This window comes from Tiliqua scincoides, chromosome 1, assembly GCF_035046505.1.
Source record: "Tiliqua scincoides isolate rTilSci1 chromosome 1, rTilSci1.hap2, whole genome shotgun sequence".
Taxonomy (NCBI): Eukaryota; Metazoa; Chordata; class Lepidosauria; order Squamata; family Scincidae; genus Tiliqua; species Tiliqua scincoides.
In genome coordinates this window covers 2,075,545-2,098,043 of record NC_089821.1, presented here as the reverse complement: position 1 = coordinate 2,098,043, position 22,499 = coordinate 2,075,545, and the positions used below count along the sequence as shown (strand labels likewise).

Here is a 22,499-nt window from a genome sequence, read left to right as displayed (position 1 = left end):
GCCAGGAAAAGTCTTATTCTGGACAGGATCCCTTGATAGATCACTCATAGTCTCTTCCTCTTCCGTTTCTTAAGTGTTCAGCAGCAAAGAGGCTTAATTAAATGTTTCTAAAAAGATAATTAGTAATTTAAAGTTTGTAATGTAACTTATGCTTTGGAAAAAAATTCAGCTGGCCATATGCGCATGCAAAACCAAACAGGGAAAGCACTGATCATCCCAAAGCCTGTCGATTGCTTTATAAGAGCTTGCTTCAGGTGCATCAAGCCAAACTGGTGCTGCCTCTCTCCTTTTGTGCTCTGCACACTGTCAGTGCTCACCTGCAGCTTTCTTTCCAAAATAGCCCATTACATGACTGCACAGATCCCTCAGTGGAGCCTCTGCTGGCACTCTGCTCTGCCTCTGTGGGGAAACATTTGCCTTCGGCTTCGAAAGAGCATGTACAACAGATTTATAAACACCACCCAAGGAGCCCTGCTGTGGCCCCGACTCCTGAATGGAGGACTTAGGTGGACTACGATTAGGCATCTGATTGACTCCAACACTGTCCTTCTGTAACGTGACTGCTGGAAGGTCTCCTGATTCTTTAATCTGTTTACTATTGGCAGAATTTGTACTGACTGTATCTAAAGGTCTATACATTCCAGGTTTGACCAGTGCAGCCACATTGGATGAGCTGGTGCTCATGTTGTTGCTGCTGCTGCTGGCACTACTGAAACCACTCAGTTTACGAAGTCTGGCTTTCCAAGGGGCCTCTTTGTTTTCTAGAGGGTTGTAAAACTGAACTGACTCAGTGGACGGCCTAAACGTCACATGGACACTGTTTCGCTTCCTAGCTGCTATTTTCATGATTTTAGCCTTATGGGTGACTGTTTCAGATATGCTTCTCTTAGTTGGTGACACTTTGCTCATGCTTGCAACCTGAAGCATGTCAGGGTTATCTAAGGCTTTAGGTGGCATTTTCTTTGCATGTGCAACACTGGTGTGGGTTATTTTGTCACTAAGAAGGGCACTTCTATGCCTTTCAGTTAACACTGCTTCCAGAGAGGTATCTACATCAGTGGCAATCTGCCTGCACAAATATCTCTTCCTTTCTTTGTCACTAGGACTACTGAACCCATGCTCAGGCAGCTGTTGGGTATGTTTATCAATATTTAACTGCTTAGCTTTATCGGCTTGGCTTCTTGTAGAATGGTCTACTTGCGCAGGTGCAATGTTACTTATAAAGCCACTTTGGTTTTGCTCCAATTGCAGCTCAGCATTATCGGCACTTTCTGCAACAGTGGTGCTACTTGTACATGTAACAGTCTGGTCTGTACAATCTACTCCGTCCAATGGCAATTTATCACTCCTACTTATTCCTGCATCAACTTCAGGAGAAGAAGGCTCTTGCTTATCTATCTCAATGCTATAGCAAAGTTCTTCTTTTTCCTTAAGATATTCTCTCAGAGAGGAAAGAAGATCATCTTCACCTTCAAGGTCAACATACTGGTTTTGCTCAAAGGCTGTATCTGCAAGTTCTACTGGCCCTACCAAATGACAGAGATGGTCATAAATACTATCCCCAACTTCCAGAGAGGACTCTCTGCTATTTGTATCAGTAAGGTGACTTTCAGTGGATATACATATTGAAGAGGCCTCAGTGGAACTCTGTAAGCTTGGCACGTGATGGGATGAACCGTCAGTGACAGGAACTGCACCTTTGACTCGTTCAACTGTGAATGGTTCCAGGATGTCAGATGTGCTGCTACTTCGTGGAAGTGGTTGTTCCTCATTCAGCGCATCAAAAACTTCACTGGGAGTTTCCTCACTCTGTGAAAAGTGTCTGATGCGAGGTGGACGTGGAAGAATTTGAGCATCATCCATGTCTGTAGAAAAAGTAAGTGCTTAGTACACATAACAGCAACATATCAGAATTCCTAAAATGCAGCAATAAACCTTAAAAGAAGTCCAAAGCACTTCCTTAAGTGCAAATGAAATACTTTCTACAAAACTAAAATGCTGTTAAGCACATACACACTCACAACACACATGCACCATCTAGTACAAAGTGAGAAATAAATGAGTTAGACCATCAGAAAGTTTTAAAATGTTAGCATGCATGGAACGAGACAGCAAGATCATGGGAGATTTGGAAATGTTATTAAAGCTAGGGCTGTGCCAATAAGCTATTAAAAACTAATTTGATTTCACGATTCTTGTATGGTTATTTTGGAAAACACAGGGGTCAAGAGCTGACCCCAAACATTTCTAATCACAATTAAGTTGATTCAGTGTGCAAAGGTTGCTAGAACATCTACCATTAATCAGTAGACTGTTACCACACAAACCTACATTGGTAGAAATACAATGTATGGATATTAAAATGAAGGTCTGGGTTCTTACCTGTGAATGCTTTTCTATATTTGCTCTAAATGCCAGTCCATTAAGGGTGATCCATCACTCAACCAATAGGAGACAGACTTATCCCCAAATTCTAAGAGGCCAGAGGAGGAAGGTGCACACTCTTCAGTCTCCAGATGAAATGCTCCAAAATAGCTAACATGGCTTACAGTGCAATCCTACGCATATCTACTCAGAAGTAAGCTCCAGTGAGTTTAATGGTGCTTCCTCCAAGGTAAGTGTGCACAAGATTAAAGCCTAAAAAGCAGAACTTCACTTCTTATAAGAGCCACCAGAAAAAGACCTGATACAATATTCCAGAAATCAAGCAAATATTGAATTACATGACAATTTTACATTTCCTAAATGGCCAGAATTAAATCTAATCAGAGTAGTGTATCCATGGGTCCCTCCTAGTGGGCTGGACGAGCACCTGGACCAGCAGAAGGAGGGACGCTCACCACTATGTGGTGTAATTTCTCATCAAAGACAAAATAAAACACATAGATGAACAAGCCTTGCTGAGGAAGAACCAGCATGGCTTCTGTAAGGGTAAGTCATGCCTCACGAACTACAGAACAGATTATCAACGTTACCTCAACCGACACTATCAACACTGCAATATCGAACATAGGAGTTAACTGAAGTTATAAAAGTTCATGGTGTTATAAAATTGGATTAATCTTTTAGCCATCTCCTCTGGAACTTGCGCGCATGGAAGGTGGCTCTTATCCCTAAAGACTCAAATTTCTCATCCAACTCCACAAAAGGATTCCCTTTTTTGGCCCTGTATTACTCCTTCTCCCCCCAACTTAGAAAATTTGCTACCTCCTGTATGTGATAAATGGCATCATTCAAGTTCTTTGTGATAGAGTCCTGATAAGTTGTCAGAAAGCAGAGACAGTTTTGGAGGGAAAGGTAGGTAGGACAGGAGCTGCTTGGTCACAACACTGCAATCTAGTGATTTCACAACTAACTAAAAAGATCATTTATCACAACAGGCAATGCCCATACTACCCTCATTTCAGACCTGTGTGGAGACACATTTAGGACACTGCCTCAGCTTTTTCTTTCTATTCAGCAAGTCAGCAATCAGGTCTCACATATTCTCCTGTGAGAGTTTTAAAAGGAGGGAAATCAGCCAAGTATCTTAAAAAGGCAACAACTTGCAAAGTAATGTCTTTGCCAAAAATTAAGCAAGGTTCAAATGCTGTATATTAAGAGGCTGAGAGTATAATCCTAAGCACTGTCTAGGCTGGCACAGACCCCCTGCGCCAGCCTACAAGTGTCGCGAGTATGTGCAAGGATATCTGCCAGCCTACCAGCATCAGATCCAGCGGTGGGGGTGCTAAATGTGCACCGGCCTGGGTAGGCCAGTGCAAACGGGTGGAAGAGAATGGTGGAAGGGCGGAACGGGGGTGGGAAGGGGGTGTTTTGGGGCAGAAGCAGTATGGGAGGCGGATCATGCCTGGGTGGTGGGTGGGACTGGCTGTAGCAGTGCAGGTCACATACTAACCCCCATCCCTGGTCCAAGCAGCCTTACATGGGCTGCTTGGATTTACACCAGCAATTTTGCTGGCACAGATTTGAATAGCCCCATGGGGTGGCTAGAGTGTTACACAGATACCATCTTATCCTGAGTTAACATAAGAACATAAAAACAGCCCCAGTGAATCAGGCCACAGGCCCATTTAGTCCAGCTTCCAGTATCTCACAGCAGCCCACCAAATGCCCCAAGGAGCACGCCAGACAAGAAGAAATCTGCATTGGGGTGCAATCCCTTGCATCTGGCATTCTGAGGTAACCGACTTCTAAAATCAGGAGGTTGCACATGGCTTGTAACACCTGATGGACTTTTCCTCCAGAAATTTGTCCAATCCCCTTTTAAAGGTATCTAGGCCAGATGCCATCATCACATCCTGCGGTAAGGAGTTCCACAGACCAACCACATGCTGAGTAAAGAAATATTTTCTTTTGTCTGTCCTAACCCTCCCAACACTCAATTTTAGTGGATGTCCCCTGGTTCTGGTGTTATGTAAGAGTGTAAAGAACATCTCTCTATCCACTCTATCCTTCCCGTGCATAATTTTGCTTGTCTCAATCATGTCCCCCCTCAGGCGTCTCTTTTCTAGGCTGAAGAGGCCCAAACGCCGTAGCATTTCCTTATAAGGAAGGTGCCCCAGCCCAGTAATCATCTTAGTTGCTCTCTTTTGCACCTATTCCAATGTGCATTACTTTACACTTACTTCCCTTGAAGCACATTTGCCATTTTGCTGCCCATTCTCCCAGTTTGGATAGATCCTTCTGAAGCTCCTCACAATCTCTTCTGGTTGTCACAACTCGAAAAAGTTTGATGTCGTCCACAAACCTAGCCACCTCGCAGCTTAACCCTGTCTCCAGGTCATTTATCAGCCGGTTGAAAAGCACCAGTTCCAGGACAGATCCTTGGGGCATGAGGCTTTTCACCTCCCTCCACTGTGAAAACTGCCCATTGATATCCACTCTCTGTTTCCTGGACCTCAACCAGTTCCCAAACCATGAGAGGACCTGTCCTCTAATTCCCTGGCTATGGAGTTTCCTCAGCAGCCTTTGGTGAGAGACCATGTCAAATGCTTTCTGAAAATCCAGATATATAATACCCACAGGTTCTCCTGCATCCACATGCCTACTGACCTTTTCAAAAAAATCTAAAAGGTTCATGAGGCAAGACTTACCCTTATAGAAGCTATGCTGATTATCCCTCAGCAAGGCTTGTTTGCCAACGTGTTTTAAGATTCTATCTTTGATGAGGCATTCCACCATCTTACCTGGAACAGACGTTAGGTTGACCGGCCTATAGTTTCCCAGGTTCCCTCTCCTCCCTTTTTAAAGATTGGTGTGACATTTGCTATCCTCCAATCCTCTGGTTCTGTGGTTGTTTTAAGGAGCAAGTTGCATATTTTAGTCAAGAGATTGGCTACTTCAGTTCCTTAATAACTCTTGGGTGGATGCCATCTGGGCCTGGTGACTTATTGATCTTTAATTTGTCAATTAGGTCTTTTAACTTAATTTCTTGGTCAGGAGGGGCCATTCAGGCAGTGGTATCTGTCCAAGATCTTCTGCTGTGAAGCCAGATGCAAAGAACTTATTTAATTGTTAACTCCAAGTCTCCTTTTATCTCCCCTTTCCCTCCCTTCCATCCAGAGGGTCATCCACTTCTCTGGTGGGTTTCCTGCTTCTAACATGTTTGAAGAATAGGTTAGGATTGTGTTGTCCATTTGCAGGACATTTGACAAGCATTAAAAAAATGCAGACACTCAAATACCAAACAACAGTGCGAACACACTGGTGAGGCCTCTCTTCTCAGTAGGTACCAATGTGTGTGTTTCTGAGTGAGACATAGTCAAGTCGAAATTGGGCAGTAAAGGCCAATAATGAATTCTGGGGATCAGTAAATGTAAAACAGGTTTTTTTAGGCCTAAAATCGTAATATAGTTATAGTCCAGAAAGATGAAGAAATGTTCTGGAATCACTGCATCACTGATGATTTGCAATATGGTCTTTTCATTAGGAGTCATCTATTACAAAATTACTATTACTTAATTTTAGTAATTTTTTCTTGTTTTATTAAGTTTAGTAGGGGCGTATGTGTTTTAAAGATAGCCACTCGGAATGCCTCTACAGAGGAAAAGCGGATTACAAATATTTAAGACAAACAAGAAAGTGGCAAAAATGGTAGCCATGTGATTGGAGACCTCCAGCAGAAAAGTAGGAGGACTGATATTCTGGGAACAATGGTCACGTTCCCTTACCAAGCTTCAGTACACTTGGGAAGTCTGCCTCCTACTTACTTGACAAGAGATCACCCCATTGTGGAGTAGCATCTGAAATAGCAAAAAGAAAGCAGTGAGGGAAGAAGTCAGGCTACTAGAACATGATCTAGACATAAACGCACAATTCAATAGGATTCATTCTTAAAATCTGAAATGATGCTGAAAACAGCATCATTTTAATTAAGAAATTTCGTGCTCAAAGAATTTGAAAACAAAAACAAATGTTTTATATTTTATAGAAGAATTAATGCCAAAAAAACCTATTCTTTCTAAAGAACATTTCTGCAAGCCCATCTCTGCGCATAAGGAAAGAGCATTTCTATGTAGACTTTTGACTGTCTTTTTAATGTAGATTTTATTTATTTTCTTTGACTGCTAGTAAGAATGCCTTGCCTAGCAAATTCCACAGAAAATGGGTGCCACTTCTAATCATTCAGTAGTGGTTATAAAATAATGTCTTCTCTGAATATGCCTCAAAAAGGAAGTCATATATTACTTACCCTGAAATATTTGTTTGTATATCATGACATTATGGGTATTTTATTAAGCTACATCTCATTTTTAAAGAAAGAACCCTGATTAAATCAAATCTGCATTCACCATAGCTGCAAGATAGTTAAGGTTGTTATGTGAAAATCCCCTTTTTTCCTTTTAGTTGTGATTTTATATCTGGTTATGTTACTATGGACTAAAATATGCAGGCTTAAACTTCTCAAGCAGGCCAAATTCAGGTCAAGTCACAAGCTACACAACCTCCACCTTTCTAGGCTGGCATAGTAAATCATTATTTAAGTGTCTCCTGCATCACTGTATTCATTGTATTGTTTTAACTCAATCACTGCTTAAGTACTCTATGCAAATTTGAACTGTTTTCCTGGGTTACTGTATTGTGTAAGTTCCCCCAGCTAGAAAGACAGTAATTTGACCCTATTGAATGTTGCTGATAATCCTTTCAAGTTTTACATATTCCAAGTACCCCACTGTGTGGTAGTAAGCAAGCTGCCTGAGCTGTCGGGCTCACACAGCCAGCAAACCCCTTTTTAAAAGAGGGCTTCTGCCACATGCTCTCTCTCTGGCTCTGTATATCTAAGGAGAGAGTCTCCCAGGACTCTTCCCCCCCCCCATCCAACTGCTCTACAAGACAGGTAACTATCTTGCGTCTGGAACTTTTTCCTTCTCCCCCCCTTTTCTCCCCTTCTCTCCCCATCTTTAGTTAGCAACTAGGACTGGAAGACCAGGGACCCCTAAAATCCTTCCCTAGAAACCTTCCCTTTTCCTAATTTCCTCGGATGCACCAAATACACTCCACACACAACCACCATGAAAGCTAGGTACACTGGATCCAAGTACTAGGATTCAAGTAGACATATACTTACCATTTTTCCATGTGCATTATGTTTACCTTTGTGCTTCTGTAATAAAACTATAATCTTTTATTAAAAGTTATCTTTCTCCCAGTCTCCTCTTTAAGCTAAAGGGAATTTCTCTGCATTACACCGTCTTGTTATCCAGCCTGCTATCCTGAGGTTCCAAAAAGGGTAGTGTAATAATTCCCCCTAAACAAAACAGCCCTTTTTGGTAACAAGGTGAGCAGGGAATTATGAATTTAGTGAGATTTCAGATATGTTTGTGCAACAGATCATCACCAAGATGAACATTCATGAGCTTCTGGGGGTTATTCTTTTAATATACAAGGTGAGTTGCTTAAAAATTTCATAAAATAAAATAAAAGAATATGGCTCAAATCTCTACTAGAAGTATCATAGTTACAGAGCAATTTTTATAATGTTTGAGTCGATAATGAACAAGAGCCCTGCTGGAAGGCCAGAGGCCCATCTAGTCCAGCTTCCTGTATCTCACAGCAGCCCACCAAATGCCCCAGGGAGCACACAAGACAACAAGGGACCTGCAAGGCTTCCTGGGAATTGTAGTTAAGAACATAAGAACAGCCCCACTGGATCAGGCCATAGGCCCATCTAGTCCAGCTTCCTGTATCTCACAGCGGCCCACCAAATGCCCCAGGGAGCACACCAGATAACAAGAGAGCTGCAAGGCATTCTGGGAATTGTAGTTAAGAACATAAGAACAGCCCCACTGGATCAGGCCATAGGCCCATCTAGTCCAGCTTCCTGTATCTCACAGCGGCCCACCAAATGCCCCAGGGAGCACACCAGATAACAAGAGACCTGCAAGGCTTCCTGGGAATTGTAGTTAAGAACATAACAGCCCCACTGGATCAGGCCATAGGCCCATCTAGTCCAGCTTCCTGCATCTCACAGCGGCCCACCAAATGCCCCAGGGAGCACACCAGATAACAAGAGACCTGCAAGGCCTCCTGGGAATTGTAGTTAAGAACATAAGAACAGCCCCACTGGATCAGGCCATAGGCCCATCTAGTCCAGCTTCCTGTATCTCACAGCGGCCCACCAAATGCCCCAGGGAGCACACCAGATAACAAGAGACCTGCAAAGCCTCCTGGGAATTGTAGTTTAAGAACATAAGAACAGCCCCACTGGATCAGGCCATAGGCCCATCTAGTCCAGCTTCCTGTATCTCACAGCGGCCCACCAAATGCCCCAGGGAGCACACCAGATAACAAGAGACCTGCAAAGCCTCCTGGGAATTGTAGTTTAAGAACATAAGAACAGCCCCACTGGATCAGGCCAGAGGCCCATCTAGTTCAGCTTCCTGTATCTCACAGCGGCCCACCAAATGCCCCAGGGAGCACACCAGATAACAAGAGACCTGCAAAGCCTCCTGGGAATTGTAGTTTAAGAACATAAGAACAGCCCCACTGGATCAGGCCAGAGGCCCATCTAGTCCAGCTTCCTGTAGCTCACAGTGGCCCACCAAATACTTCAGGGGCACACAAGACAAGACACAACCTGGGCCCAGTGCCCTCCCCTGCATCTGGTAATCAGAAGCAGCCTGCCTCTAAAACATCTTTCTTTAAAAATGTTCCCGAAGTCTGAAATGTGTTCTGCTTGCTACCTTTGCTCTTGGGAGCAAAATAGGTCCTATAATAAAACTCTGAGGCTGCCCCTATACCAATATTGGGGTATTTTGCATTCTGGAATCCAGATCAAGAAGACCCTGCTGTTCCCTCATTGCAAGCACTTTGCTGTACACTGGGTCATTAATGAGAATAGGTGTCATCTGCATGTCATTCATATTCCCATCCAGTGCTCTCTTTTCTAGGTGCAAGTTATTTGAACAATGAACTCAAATATCAGGTGAGGAGAAGAGCTGCAAGAGGTGCACTTGGACTTCTTTTTCAATAAAAGCACAGCATTTTATGGTACTTGCTTGTGGGAGAGGCAACAACAAGGATCTGTGGAATCATCTGTCAATTTCTTCATGTGCACTTGGGCTGTGCCTGCAGGGGGATGAACTGTGCCCTTGGTTTCCATATTTTTGCACTTTTTTGTAACTGATGAAAAGGTTTGAATAAAATTAAAAGTTACTTTGAAAACTCTTATTGAAAGATCTAAAAGCTTGCTCTGATTACTATCCCAGACCTTGAATCCTGAGAGTCTATGAATTGTTTCTCAAGTTTTGTTTAAAGAGCAAGCCAAGCAAGCATGCAGCAATATCAATTTCCATAATTAAAAACTGATTAGATGAAATGCACACTGAAAAATATCCACATTCAGTTCAGTATACAATCCAACATTAGCCATGTAGGAAAAAAGGCTTCCCAAGCCTTCCTAATGCCTTTTAAAGACATAAAAACATCACTTCCAGTTTTCATTTGAAAACCTGAAGTCATACTTTTTTGCCTCTAGGAGGCATTCTGGAGGCTGTGGCAGATGTGTGTAGCCTTTGTGGGTTTCAGAACGCCCTCCAGAGGCAATCGGAGCAGAGCTCCAGTTGCCTTCAGAGGGTTTATAGGGTCCAAAACAGTAGAGTTCAATACCTGCAGTTTTCAGTATCCATGGGGAATCTGAGAACAGATCTCTTGTGGATACTGAGGCCCCACTTGTATTTCATATACTACCATGGAGAATACTTTTACAGGCCAATATAATTTCTTTTGCAACTGTAATAGTATCTTGCATATTACCACTTCAATTCAAATTATTCATTGTTGATGGGTTCTTTTTGTGTTTGGTACAGTCCAAAAGTTCTTTTATTTTGTTAATGTTTATGTATTCTCAAAGAGACTTTTTAATTGTTAATCAGCAGCTGATTGATTTTAGAAAAACACAAAGGCACAGATATAATTTTTCCAAGACAAATTTTGAGGAGGATATTGCTCTTAGAATAAACTGTTTTAATTAAAGGGGAAAAGGAGATAGAATTAGGAATCTCAGTGAAGCCTATCTGATGACCTTCTCCTGACTGCTGAAAGGAACAAAAAGAAAAGGGACAATAAGCTAAACAGTAGCTTGGTAGGCCATAAGATGAACTGTGTTAAGGCCAAGGTTAACTGGAGAAGCCAAAGAGACCTCAAAATGTGAAGAAGGTAATTTATTGGCCAACACACAGCTCATTATAACCTTTCTGCAGGGAGACTCCATTCTCTCCAAGCCCAGAACCAGCTTCCACATTGTCTCACACAGATTTTGGCTTTGGAGAAGTGAAGCCACAGAACACTGACTGAATTTTCAGAGCGAGTACCCATTTGTTAAAAGGGCACAACTATTAAGCCCAGGAACTTGGAATATGTAGCTAAGCAAGTACACCAGAATGATGAAGACACAACAAGTCAGACTGAAAAAATGGTGTTGTGCTTGGTTCATAGAGCCTTTAGATATTGCCAGCCCAGGCAGAGCTGAACCTACATTTTTACCACATTGTCAAATCAATTAGTTTCATCATATATTTCCTATCACAAAAACCACTTTGGGTTCTTCACTTGTAGTAGAGCATAAGGCACCCAACTAGGGCTCTTTTCTCCCCTCCTGGAGAAGAACTTCATAGCAACCAATTTCCAGATGCAGGTCAGCAGGACTGCCAGGTATACAGACCAGCATCCTTCTCTAGTGCATTGGGCAAGGTTACCCCTTATAACTCAACTGTGAAGATGCTGTGGCCATTTTCTGTCTTCAAGCTGATAGTAGTAATTCCATGAAAGATCAATCCAAAATGTAGAGTGACTATTAGTTAGAACAGAATTTGCACTGTAAGAAAGGAGACCCAAAGAGTGCTATAGAATTGGCTTCCAAAGCTTCATTTACTAATCAACCAGGGAGGGTAAAAGTTACTATTTTTATACATGGAAAATATCAAAATGTATATACTTATGCAGGTAAAATACGTGTTGGTAAAATAAGCAAATACTATCAAGAGAACAGTTAGAAGCTACTACTACTTGTGCATGGTGTATATGCCACCGATTCCCAATACCCTTGATTTGCTACAGCAGTGTTTCAGAGGGCTGGGTGGGAAGGCTACAGTTGAAGGGGGAAGTCTGAAAACCCCATGGTGCAAGCAGAAGTACCGATAATTTAATATTGCTGTTACAGCAGGTTACATAATGTCATGTGTACTTCATAGGCAAATGTATGAAAGAAATAAAACTTTGAGCCTCTCATAGCCTCCCAAAATTTTTCAAGAACAGGATTTTAATACTCATGTTTAGGATAATACAATTAACATTTAGGGGCCTACCAACATATTGGTTCTACAGAAGGTTCTGTAAGGTTTTTCACATTGTTTAATTTCCATTTTGTAAAAAAAAAAAAAAAAAAAAAGTTGTATGATTCCAGCTTTGTCTTCCAATATCTGATAACATACATACTAAAATATACTTAAGACAAAATAATCATATGGTCTTACACTAACACTTCAAACTGAAGCCAGCTATTTATATGAAGAACTGCTCAGATAACTGGCTAGAGATGCCAGCTCCCCTGATAAGCATTGCAAAGGAAAATGACTTTCTAAGCACAGTAATGTACAATAGAAACTTGTCATAGCCAAGACACTCTGATATAAAACAGAGATTACTTTCCTTGTAGCCTTGACTCTGCAACCTATGAAACAGTCTGTGAGATGAGGGGAGTTGATCTTAAATATGGGATGAAGTTGATGAAGACAATTAAGCATGACAATGAAAAATGGCTAGTTTCACCAGTGTCTTCACTGAATGCAACCAATGTGACAAACAATTAAGTCCAAATGATCAATACTTAGGGCTTGATTACCAGTTAGATTTAGACAATTGCAGATTATAGATGTCAATGAAGATGCCTCCCTGAGGATCTTGAACAACATTATTTTCTTAAGTTTAGAATAACTTAAACATATCTTTTTCCTTCTACACCAAACAGGAACAATGGAATATTCCTGCTAGAGTAACACACCAGGACAACCTCAAAAAGTTGTGCAAGCATTATGTTACAGTAATTTAAAAAGATATCAAATAAATTTTACTTGGACAAGACTTCCTCAACTGCCTGAGATTTTTGCTATTAGAAAGATAGCAAGATCAATAATTCTGTTCAGAGAGTCAAAGTACATAGATAAAAATTAGATGAAAAATTCAAACTGATTCAGACATCCAGCTTTTTCCCCCCAAGTTGGAAACTAACCTTTTTCATTTAAAGGAGCTTGGACACTAAACTATGGCATGCTTTGGCATGCTACTGCAGTTATGTGAGGTGGATCACACATCATTATGCTGATACTGTTTGTGCAAACATGGTGTAGTTGTTGGATTTAGACCTGGAAGATCCAGGTTCAAATTCCCGCTCAGCCATGAACCTTTCTGGTTACCTTGGATGAGTCACTATCTCTCAACCTCACCTACCTCACAGGGATGTTGTGAAGACAAAAGGCGGGAAAGAACCATGTATACCACCCTGAGCTCCTTGGAAGAAGAGTGGCATAAAAATATGGGTAAAAATATTATTTATAATTTTCTAAGTAGAGAAGAATGCTTCTGAAAGATCACAAGACAAATGCCAAATAATTATTCAAATTACTAATGTATTAAGTAATTATTACAGATAGTCTATTAATGGAGTCTTTGAATCTGTTGGAATTACAGAATCTCAGCATACAATTTATGACGTGGAGCATTTGAATTGTGAATGAAAAATACATAAATATCTTAAAATTCAAAGGCACAAGACTTACACCAAAACCATTTGCTTCAAAAGAAAATCCACCACAGCTAAGGAGCACTGCCCCTTGCCATCCAACACTGAGATGGTATATATAGGAGTTAAGTTAAAATTAATGTTACAACATGGTCCACTGAAGGCTTCAAAGACTACATTATTCAGGGTGTCATTTGCAATACTTCTTTCGGTGTATTGTCTGCTATTTTGTGGTTACATGGTATTTTATTAGGATAACCTATTTAATTAATTGGCATGTCAAAAACCTGTGATTATAAAAAGCAGTCAAGAAGGCCATAAGACTGGCAAATTAAAAACCGAGCAAACACAGCAATGATGTGAACCATAAAGAGTGTGGAAAATATCTTCAACACCTCTGTGTTGAATACTTGTGATGACAGTAAATCATTTCTTCTTTCTTTCTTTCCTGCCCTTGCAGCAAATCAACTTTTTTCATTCAGCTGCAAAAAGCAGAAAGTGGCATCATTTTCCTATTGATTGGCACAGCACTAGCTTCTCACAGTCCCAGAATGAGCTGCAAATATAGCATGTCACACAACTCAGAGGATTCCTTCTTCATCCCCCATTTCCTCCCCACCCCAAAATTAGTTTACTTTGAAATGTGTATTGATTATGCAGACTTTTGAAAGCAGAGGAGTAAAAAAGTGAAAAGGGGGTGCAGAAATTAGCAGAGGTGGCACTACCTGAAAGCTCATCAGAAAGGGGAGTGAGAACAATATCAGGCAAGAAGGGTTTGGAAGGATGGATCAGGACAGGAGCACTTTTAGCACTGCGAATATAGGCCGATGGCAGAGCACATTCACCAATGGATCGGCTTCTCATGGCTTCAAAAAGGAAAAGAAAGAAGTGGGGAAGGAAAAAAAGAAGAGTGACTGTAATGAAAGGCTCATGTCACAGAAAAAGCAGCAACAGAGAAAACAAAGATACAAAGGAAGAAAATCCAAATTAAAACATTTCAGCACAGCAGATATTGGCAGAGCTGTAAGGAAAAAATCAGAGGGCACATCAAACATTCTGAATTCAAACCTTTACTAACGCAAGACAGTAGAAATGCCTGCATGCTTCACAATTACAATTATCTCGTATTCAAAATTCAAACCATATAATTCTATTCAGGTCTACTCAGAAGTATGTCCCACTACGTTCAGTGGGGTTTTTCCCCCAGGTAAGCATGCTTAAGACTGCAGCCTAAGGTTACAATCCTCAACACTTACTGAGGAGTAAGTGACACTGAACTCAATAGGACTTCTGAGTAGATGTGAATAGGACTGTGTGGTAAAATGTGTGGTTTTGCCACTGTACCGGGGTTGATAGAAATCAGCAAAGTCAAAGCCATGACAGAAACACTGAGAATGTATGTATGTGATTCTGGTCTCCTACATCTTACCTAAACGAATTCTAATTCTACCACTGAGCACATTCTGCACGTGCGCCACCATGCCCCTCCCCACCACTAGGGACAGCACCTGAGCAAAAAGATGAAGGAGTCGGAATTCTTAATTTAGCAACATGGGCAAAGATAACTTGTAGCTGGATGTGATACAATCATGTATTTTTTCTGGCTATTTCAGTGTTTTAGAAAAGAAAAAAATAAATCACTGAGATACGTTGTATCCAAACACGCCTTGCCCGTATGGAAAGGCACTTCTGCTTGTGCAAGGCACCTCCCAATTTCTGCAGATTCCCCTCTCCTTCAGGTCCTACAGTCCAGTGTACATTTCTGAAGGATGCCAAACCTTCAAAGTAGATTTTCAGTGGCAGGGGTGCTGTAGTGGGAAAGAGAGGGCAGGAAGCTCCACTGTGCAAGCAGAATTATGCTGGCACTACTTTTGGATAGCTGATATTTGGAAATTCATGTCACTGTTGATCTGCAGCGGTTCACTTTAATGCAGGACTCAATCTGCCACAGTATCTGTGAACTGCTTAAAGTGCTGCATGAAAACTGAGAGTATAAATAAAAACAGCCTTGCAAGAACAGACATATCATTCCCTTTGACGTCTTGTCAATGCAGCTACTGCTAGAATCAACAGATATAGAAAAGGTTGTTTAAATGTTATATGAAGTTCTTCCACAGGCACAAATTTATGCTTAAAATAGAGCCTGAGATCCTGGGTCGACTTATACCCGGGTCAATGAAGTCAATGGAGCAGAGTCCTCTGGGAGCTTCTGGAGACTCAGCAGCTGTCTGGTGAAGTGGGGGGTGGGTGGGTGGAAATGGGCTGAGAAGCAGGAAGCAGGTGGAGAAAAAGGATAATTTTTACCAATAATTACAGTATTCAGAGGCAGCCATTTCAGCCTCTTCTTCAGACAGGAAGAGAAGTGAAGGCGCTTCTGGGAATTGTAGTCTGTATGGGCTGCTGCTATGAAATGCTAACAGCCATTAGTTTGATTTTTCTCTGTAAACTGCTTTGTGAACTTTTTGTTGAAAAGCGGTATATAAATACTGTTATTAATAATAATAATAATACTCCCACAAAGCCTCCCCACAACTCCCAGAAGCCCCTTTGTCTCCCAGTTTGGAGAAGAAGACAAATGCCTTCTTTTCTTTTGCTGCTGCTCAGAACATTCCTGGCAAGTCATTTGCAAAGAATTCCCCCCCCCCTCCCCAAGTTTAGGGTTTTGGTTTTTAAAACCCCAAGATGGGATCCTCATTTCCATCTGAAGCGAAGTCCCAGGCTGCAATGCAGCATTACTTAAGAGTAACACCCATGGAAAACACTGGGTCTGCTTCTGAGTAAAGAGGGCTGCAACTGTGCGCTGCTCAGTCCTTGTTGCTTGTCTCCCTGTTGTGAACTGAACTTCACACTCTCAATTGCATGTTTTATGTTGCATCCCTCCCCTGGGGGCTGGGGATAAGAATATGCCCTCAGTTTGGCTGTACTTGTCATTGTATTGGCAACCTTCAGTCTCGAAAGACTATGGTATCGCGCTCTGAAAGGTGGTTCTGGCACAGCGTCTAGTGTGGCTGAAAAGGCCAATCCGGGAGTGACAATCCCTTCCACACCGGGAGCAAGTGCAGTCTGTCCCTGGTCTGTCTCCCTGGCTATGGGCCTTCCTTCTTTGCCTCTTAGCCTCAGACTGTTGGCAAAGTGTCTCTTCAAACTGGGAAAGGCCATGCTGCACAGCCTGCCTCCAAGCGGGCCGCTCAGAGGCCAGGGTTTCCCACTTGTTGAGGTCCATCCCTAAGGCCTTCAGATCCCTCTTGCAGATGTCCTTGTATCGCAGCTGTGGTCTACCTGTAGGGCGCTTTCCTTGCACGAGTTCTCCATAGAGGAGATCCTTTGGGATCCGGCCATCATCCATTCTCACGACATGACCAAGCCAACGCAGGTGTCTCTGTTTCAGCAGTGAATACATGCTAGTGAATACATGTACTTGTCATAAGAGACGACTAAACAGCCACTGGGTAGATGGGGCTCCTAAGGCAGCTCATCTGAAAGAAGGAAAACTCTGATCCCAAACCTCCACTGCCTTGTGGCTACATCCAGTTATGGAAAAGGCTTCAGGAGTCAACCTCGAGGCAAAATCCGGAGCCGGAGCCCCTGAGGCAGTTCGTGGCTGAACACAGTCACGTTCTGGCAACTCCTGCGACGCCGCTGGAACCAAACATATTGGCCTCTGCCTTTCCATTGGACCATTTCAGCGACGTGGAGAGGGGATTTGCTGCATGGGAAACAGTCTATCCTCCATATCTACTGTACCCAGGCTTCATGCACTGGAGAGGACACTGTTCCGGAACCACCATTCAGAGCGCGATACCATAGTCTTCCGAGACTGAAGGATGCCAACAACAACAATGTTGCATGCTATACGTAGAGCCTGTGGCTTAACATACCAGGCACCTTAATGAAGGATTTGCTTAATGGTTCTACTGGTATGCTATTTACAGGCACTTACTCTGACAGTGTTTACACAAATGTTGGGAAGACCAGAATTTTAAAAGTTAATGAACAAAAATGCATCTTATGATCTTTTATTGTATTTTTAATTAATTATAAACTGTACAGTTTTTAGGTAACAATTACTGGAATGTTATTTTTCAGGATCTGGTTTCAGGTAAAATCAGACAAAATTATAGTCAGACCCCTCCAAGTTTAACCCCCGACTTATCCGAGGGTCATAGAAAATTCCATGATTTGGGGCTCAAAACCTGCCCTCAACTTATCTGTGAGATCGACTTAAGAGGCGAGTGAGTATCTATGGTGATGTTTAGCAGGCGCTGACAAACACTTCAAAAATTGCATATTTGGTGATATGCCAAACAGAGACTTTTGCCTGTAGGTCTACCTTGCGATAGATTCCTCCTCCTAAAACTTATTTAAAGTTATCTAAGTAACTGGAAGTATGATGCCTGCTTTAAGGACTTGCATACTGAGAACAAAGTGTTACTCATTCTAACCATAAGTTAACCTCTTGAGCTGCAATCCTATACATACTATACACACTAACCTGGGAGAAAGCCCCACTGAACACCATGGACTTTACTTCTGAGTAGACATGTCTAGGACTGCACTGTTGGAGAATGGGCATTGATAAATGGTAAACTAGAGTCATTTGAAAATGGGGTTATTTATTTTAGTTAAAAGTCCACTATGTTCAGTAAGACTTAGGCTGTTATTCTACAGTATCTTATTCACCAGAAACAAATACCTCCAGAAATAAAGTTTCTAAAGTTGCATTCCTATATGCCTTTACCTAGGAATAAGTCTTACTGAACTCAATGGGGTTCACTTTTGAGTAGACTCACATAGAATTGAACAAATTAACAAATAAAAAACTGGATAAGCTTACCCAATTGGCAGGTGCCACATTCACACAATAAGAAAGTCTTCTCCAAAATAGTTGTTTTATACAGCAGGTAATACAGCAGGGGGGAGCGGAGCACAGGGTAGCAAGACAGGGCAGGGAAGCTGCAGGTGGGGTGGATCCAGCAGCAATGGGCATGTGCCGGATCCTATCTCCCTTTTCTACAGCTTCGCCATCCCATTTTCTCTCCTTGAACTTGCTTCAGTGATTTCACCGGCAAAGATCCTAGGAGACCCATTGTAAAGTGGAAGGTGGAGGGGTTTAAAATCCCCCTTTGCCTCTGAAGTCCCCTGATCTGCCCCCCCTGCTGGATTCAGTGCACCCATTTTTGGGGTGGCTTCACTAGTGGAGGGGGGAGGATAGGACCGGGCTCTCAGTTTCACATAGACTCAATGTGCAATTCACGACTGGGCATGCCAGGTCACTCACTGAAGTTTCACAAACACAGAAGTGGAAATGTCTTTTCTTCCCTAAAATATGCTGGGTTGAATACGTACTCTAGCATTTCTGAACTCACATTTAAATCCATTCAGAAAGTAGAATATAACTTGATGGGTTCAAACAGCCTTGATATTCACATTTAGTCACTGACCTTGTTTAAAAATTTAAAAACTGAGTATATCTGAACCATATACTAATGGGTGGCATCCAGATGACCACATATGAAGTTCTGCAGTTGCACTAAGGCTTCTACAGCTCCTGCCCTCATTGTATTTTCTTGTGCATTCTGGAAAACCATCCTGCAAGCCTACAGTAGTGAACTCTGCCAAAGGAGTTTCAGTCACAAGTACAAAATGCAATGTGTTTTTTAACATAAGCGAGGAAATGGTTTAGAATTAGACAAAGGTGATCATGTGCTGCTTTGCATTTTTAAAAGTGCTCACAACCCTTTGGGCTAGAAGAAACACCACACACAGCCTAAAGCACAAAGCTCTTATCTACACTTTTCCTTCCGTAGCTGCACCATGGAATGTATTGACTGATCCATATCAAAAATTGATTTTCATATAAAAATCTGCTTATTCAGAATACAGACTTAAAAATAAAACAGGAACACATGAAACAATATAACTGTGGTTCACTGTGGCATTATGGTTCTAGATTTATATCTAATGTCACCAGCAAACAATGCATAACCATTCTGCATGCCAAACAGGAAGATAAAACAATGCACTGCACAAGATATCAAAACACCAACCTTTCCCTTTCCATTATGGAACTGTGATCAGAGGAAGAAGTGAAACGCAACACTGCGATGGGCTAGCAATCCTACCATGGCTTTAGTGTGTGCATTTGGTGGGCCACTGTGAGATACAGGAAGCTGGCCTAGAAGAGCCTATGGTCTTATCCAGCTGAACTGTTCTTATGAGTGTAGTATATTTAGCACAGAACAGCTACAAGTTAAGAACATAAGAAGAGCCCAGCTGGATCAGGCCAAAGGCCCGTATAGTTCAGCTTCTTGTATCTCACAGTGGCCCACCAAATGCTTCAGAGATCACACAAGACAAAAGACACAACCTGTGTCCTGGTGCCCTCCCCTGCATCTGGCAATCAGAGGCAGCCTGCCTCTAAAACCAAGAGCCTGCACATACCTACTATGACTTGTAACCCGTAATGAACTTTTCTTCCAGAAATTTGTCCAATCCCCTATTAAAGGCATCTAGGCAAGATGCCATCACTACTTCCTGTGGCAAAGAGTTCCACAGACTAATCGCGCGCTCGGTAAAGAAATATGTTGTTCTGTCTGTTCTAACTCTCCCAACACTCAACTTCAGAGGATGTCCCCTGGTACTGGTGTTGTGTGAAGTTGCTATAAAAGTGGAATTTGTCCCTTACTGACGAAAAGGCAGCTTAGAAATGGAATAAATATAAACTTGTGGTGTCCCTAATGATCAACCCTAACATCCTAAAACTGTCTAGGCCCCACAAATGCCTCTTCAAATTTTTAAAGATTTGTATGGCTAAGGTGCAGGTTTCTGAAGAGAAAAAAACACCCACCAACAATGCTTAATGGGCTAACTGGGCAAAGAGGCATCCTTTACAGTGGTGGTGTTTCCTTCTATTTAGTAAAGGGAGAGCAAAAGTTCCTCTTCATCCCAGCAGGGTGTCTTTTCCAGTGGCTGTTGCTGGTGTCTCTTCAGTATTTTTTGTTTCCATTGTGAGCCCTCTGGGGACCGGGAACCATTTCTTGACCTAGCTTACTATGTAGACTGCTTTGTGAGTTATATATAAATATCAATAATAATAACTATTGACTACAGTAGATAAAAATATTAAGAGGTTGCAGACAGTAGCTTGCAGTTCCTTTAATTTGTATTCTAAATAAGAGATGGTGACAGCTCTTGAAGATACTAGAATTTAATCTTGTGCTATTAGAGACTAGGGAAAGGAGAGAGCTACAGGATCAACCACAACTACAAGCAGCCTCTTGAACACTGTTGGGGCCTGAGTAAATCCTGTTATGAGCTTGGGCTCCCATAAAATGTTTTGGGCCAGGTCTGTACCTTGGTCTGATCAGCAAGACAACCCAGATGGCTACTAACCTCAATGCCACTCAGGTACTGTGCACATAACTATGCTTCTCGCCTAGGCCTTTGTAGCTAAGGGAGAAGGATGCTGCAGGTACACTGCTTTGCATTCCTCCTCTAGCTCTGAAGGTGCTAATAATCTATTAAGGCTTAAGAACATAAGAAGAGCCCTGCTGGATCAGGCCAAAGGCCCATCTAGGCCAGATTCCTGTATCTCACAGTGGCCCACCAAATGCTTCAGGGAGCACACAAAATAGAAGGACACAATCTGCATCCTGGTGCCCTCCCTTCCACCTGGCATTCCGAGGTAGCCTCCTTCTAAAATCAAGGGCTTGCACTTACTATCATGATTTGTAACCCATGGATTTTTCCTCCAGAAATTTGTTCAATCCCCTCTTAAAGGCATCTAGGTCAGATACCACCACCACTTCCTGTGGCAAGGAGTTCACAGACTAATTACATGCTGGGTAAAGAAATATTTTCTTTTGTCTGTCCTAACCCTCCCAATACTCAATTTTAGTGGATGTCCCCTGGTTCTGGTGTTATGTGAGAGTGTAAAGAGCATCTGTCTATCAACTCTATCCTTCCTGTGCATAATTTTGTTTGTCTCAATCATGTCTCCTCCTCAGGTGCCTCTTTTCTAGACTGAAGAGCCCCAAACACTGTAGCCTTTCCTTGTAACGGAAGTGCTCCAGCCCAGTAATCATTCTGGTTGCTCTCTACTGTACTTTTTCCATTTCAACAATATCCTTTTAGAGATGTGGCGACCACAACTGGATGCAATACTTCAGGTGTGGCTTTACCATCGATTTGTACAACGGCATCATATTAGCTGTCTTATTCTCAATTCTTTTCTAATAACCCCAAGCACAGAATTAGCCTTCTTCATTGGCACCGCACATTGGCTGACACTTTCATTGAGTTGTCCACCAGCACCCCAAGATCTCTCTCCTCCAGAAAACTCACCATGCACATATCCATAGACCTAACACAATTCCAAAAGCTGAACATGATTGGTATGAGGCACATCGGTTTGTGACTGGGGTATTCACCTGAAAACAGCACTGAGCAAGCAAGTGCCAAATATCAAGTGGTATCAAAATCACTCAACTTACGGCCCAATTCTCTAAGGGCCTTACACTGCCAGAATCAGCATTCTGGCATTGTGAGACCCTTTATGTATTGCTGTATTGCAGAGCTGGGTCACTGCTTCATATCCCCTTGCACAAGAGGTGGAAGGGAGGTGAGGGCAGAAGGAATCAGCAGCAGCACCCCCGATATCCTATCCTCCTTCCAAGCCTTGATTCGCCTTTCTTGGTCCACTTGGACATGCGCCAGCTATACTGCTGGAACAGTAGACCTGTTCTGATACTAGAGGCTTTCCCCCAGGTAAGGTAACAAATGTTTTCTTACCTGGAGGAGACTTCTGAGACTACCTGCGCTGCTGGCTGCGTAGGCGATGCCGGGGTGGGGAGAGTGTTAAGACTGGGCTGTTAGTTTAATAAACCAGCCCTGTATACAAGCTTCACAGGCCTAAGTTTCAGTTATTTTAAAATCTCAAAGAAATGATATATTCATTCTTCAAATATAAACCAGCAAAACATTAATTTCTTGTAATCCAAATAGCATTTCTATAAATTCAATCTTATATTTACTACATCAGTGTTTATGAGAAACAAAACTGAACTAGCATATGACCAGTAAGGCCTCATAACTTCTAACAGAACAACTATGCTAAACGTGTGCAAGATTATAAACATAGAGCCCAACAAGACAATAACTAAGGGCCCAATCCTGTCCAACTTTCCAGCATCAATGCAGCTGTGCCAATGGGGTGTGTGCTGCTTCCTGTGATAGGGCTGCAGTCATGTAGGTCTCCTCAAAG

General features: G+C 42.2%; 1 protein-coding gene across 9 annotated transcripts in view; it reads right to left on the bottom strand.

Moving 5' to 3' along the window:
- The window catches only part of RALGAPA1 (Ral GTPase activating protein catalytic subunit alpha 1), a 186,212-nt gene that overhangs the window by 118,114 nt on the left and 45,599 nt on the right, over positions 1-22,499 (bottom strand). For 4 of the 9 annotated variants that reach the window (XM_066613742.1, XM_066613686.1, XM_066613704.1 and 1 more), the window contains exons 17-18: positions 13,963-14,103; positions 318-1,865 (exon numbers count right to left, since the gene is read on the bottom strand). In XM_066613742.1, the coding sequence (XP_066469839.1) occupies positions 318-1,865; positions 13,963-14,103 (1,689 nt within the window). The remainder of the gene's footprint in view (positions 1-317; positions 1,866-13,962; positions 14,104-22,499) is intronic. The other 5 variants (XM_066613750.1, XM_066613722.1, XM_066613759.1 and 2 more) reach the window with 3 other exon arrangements.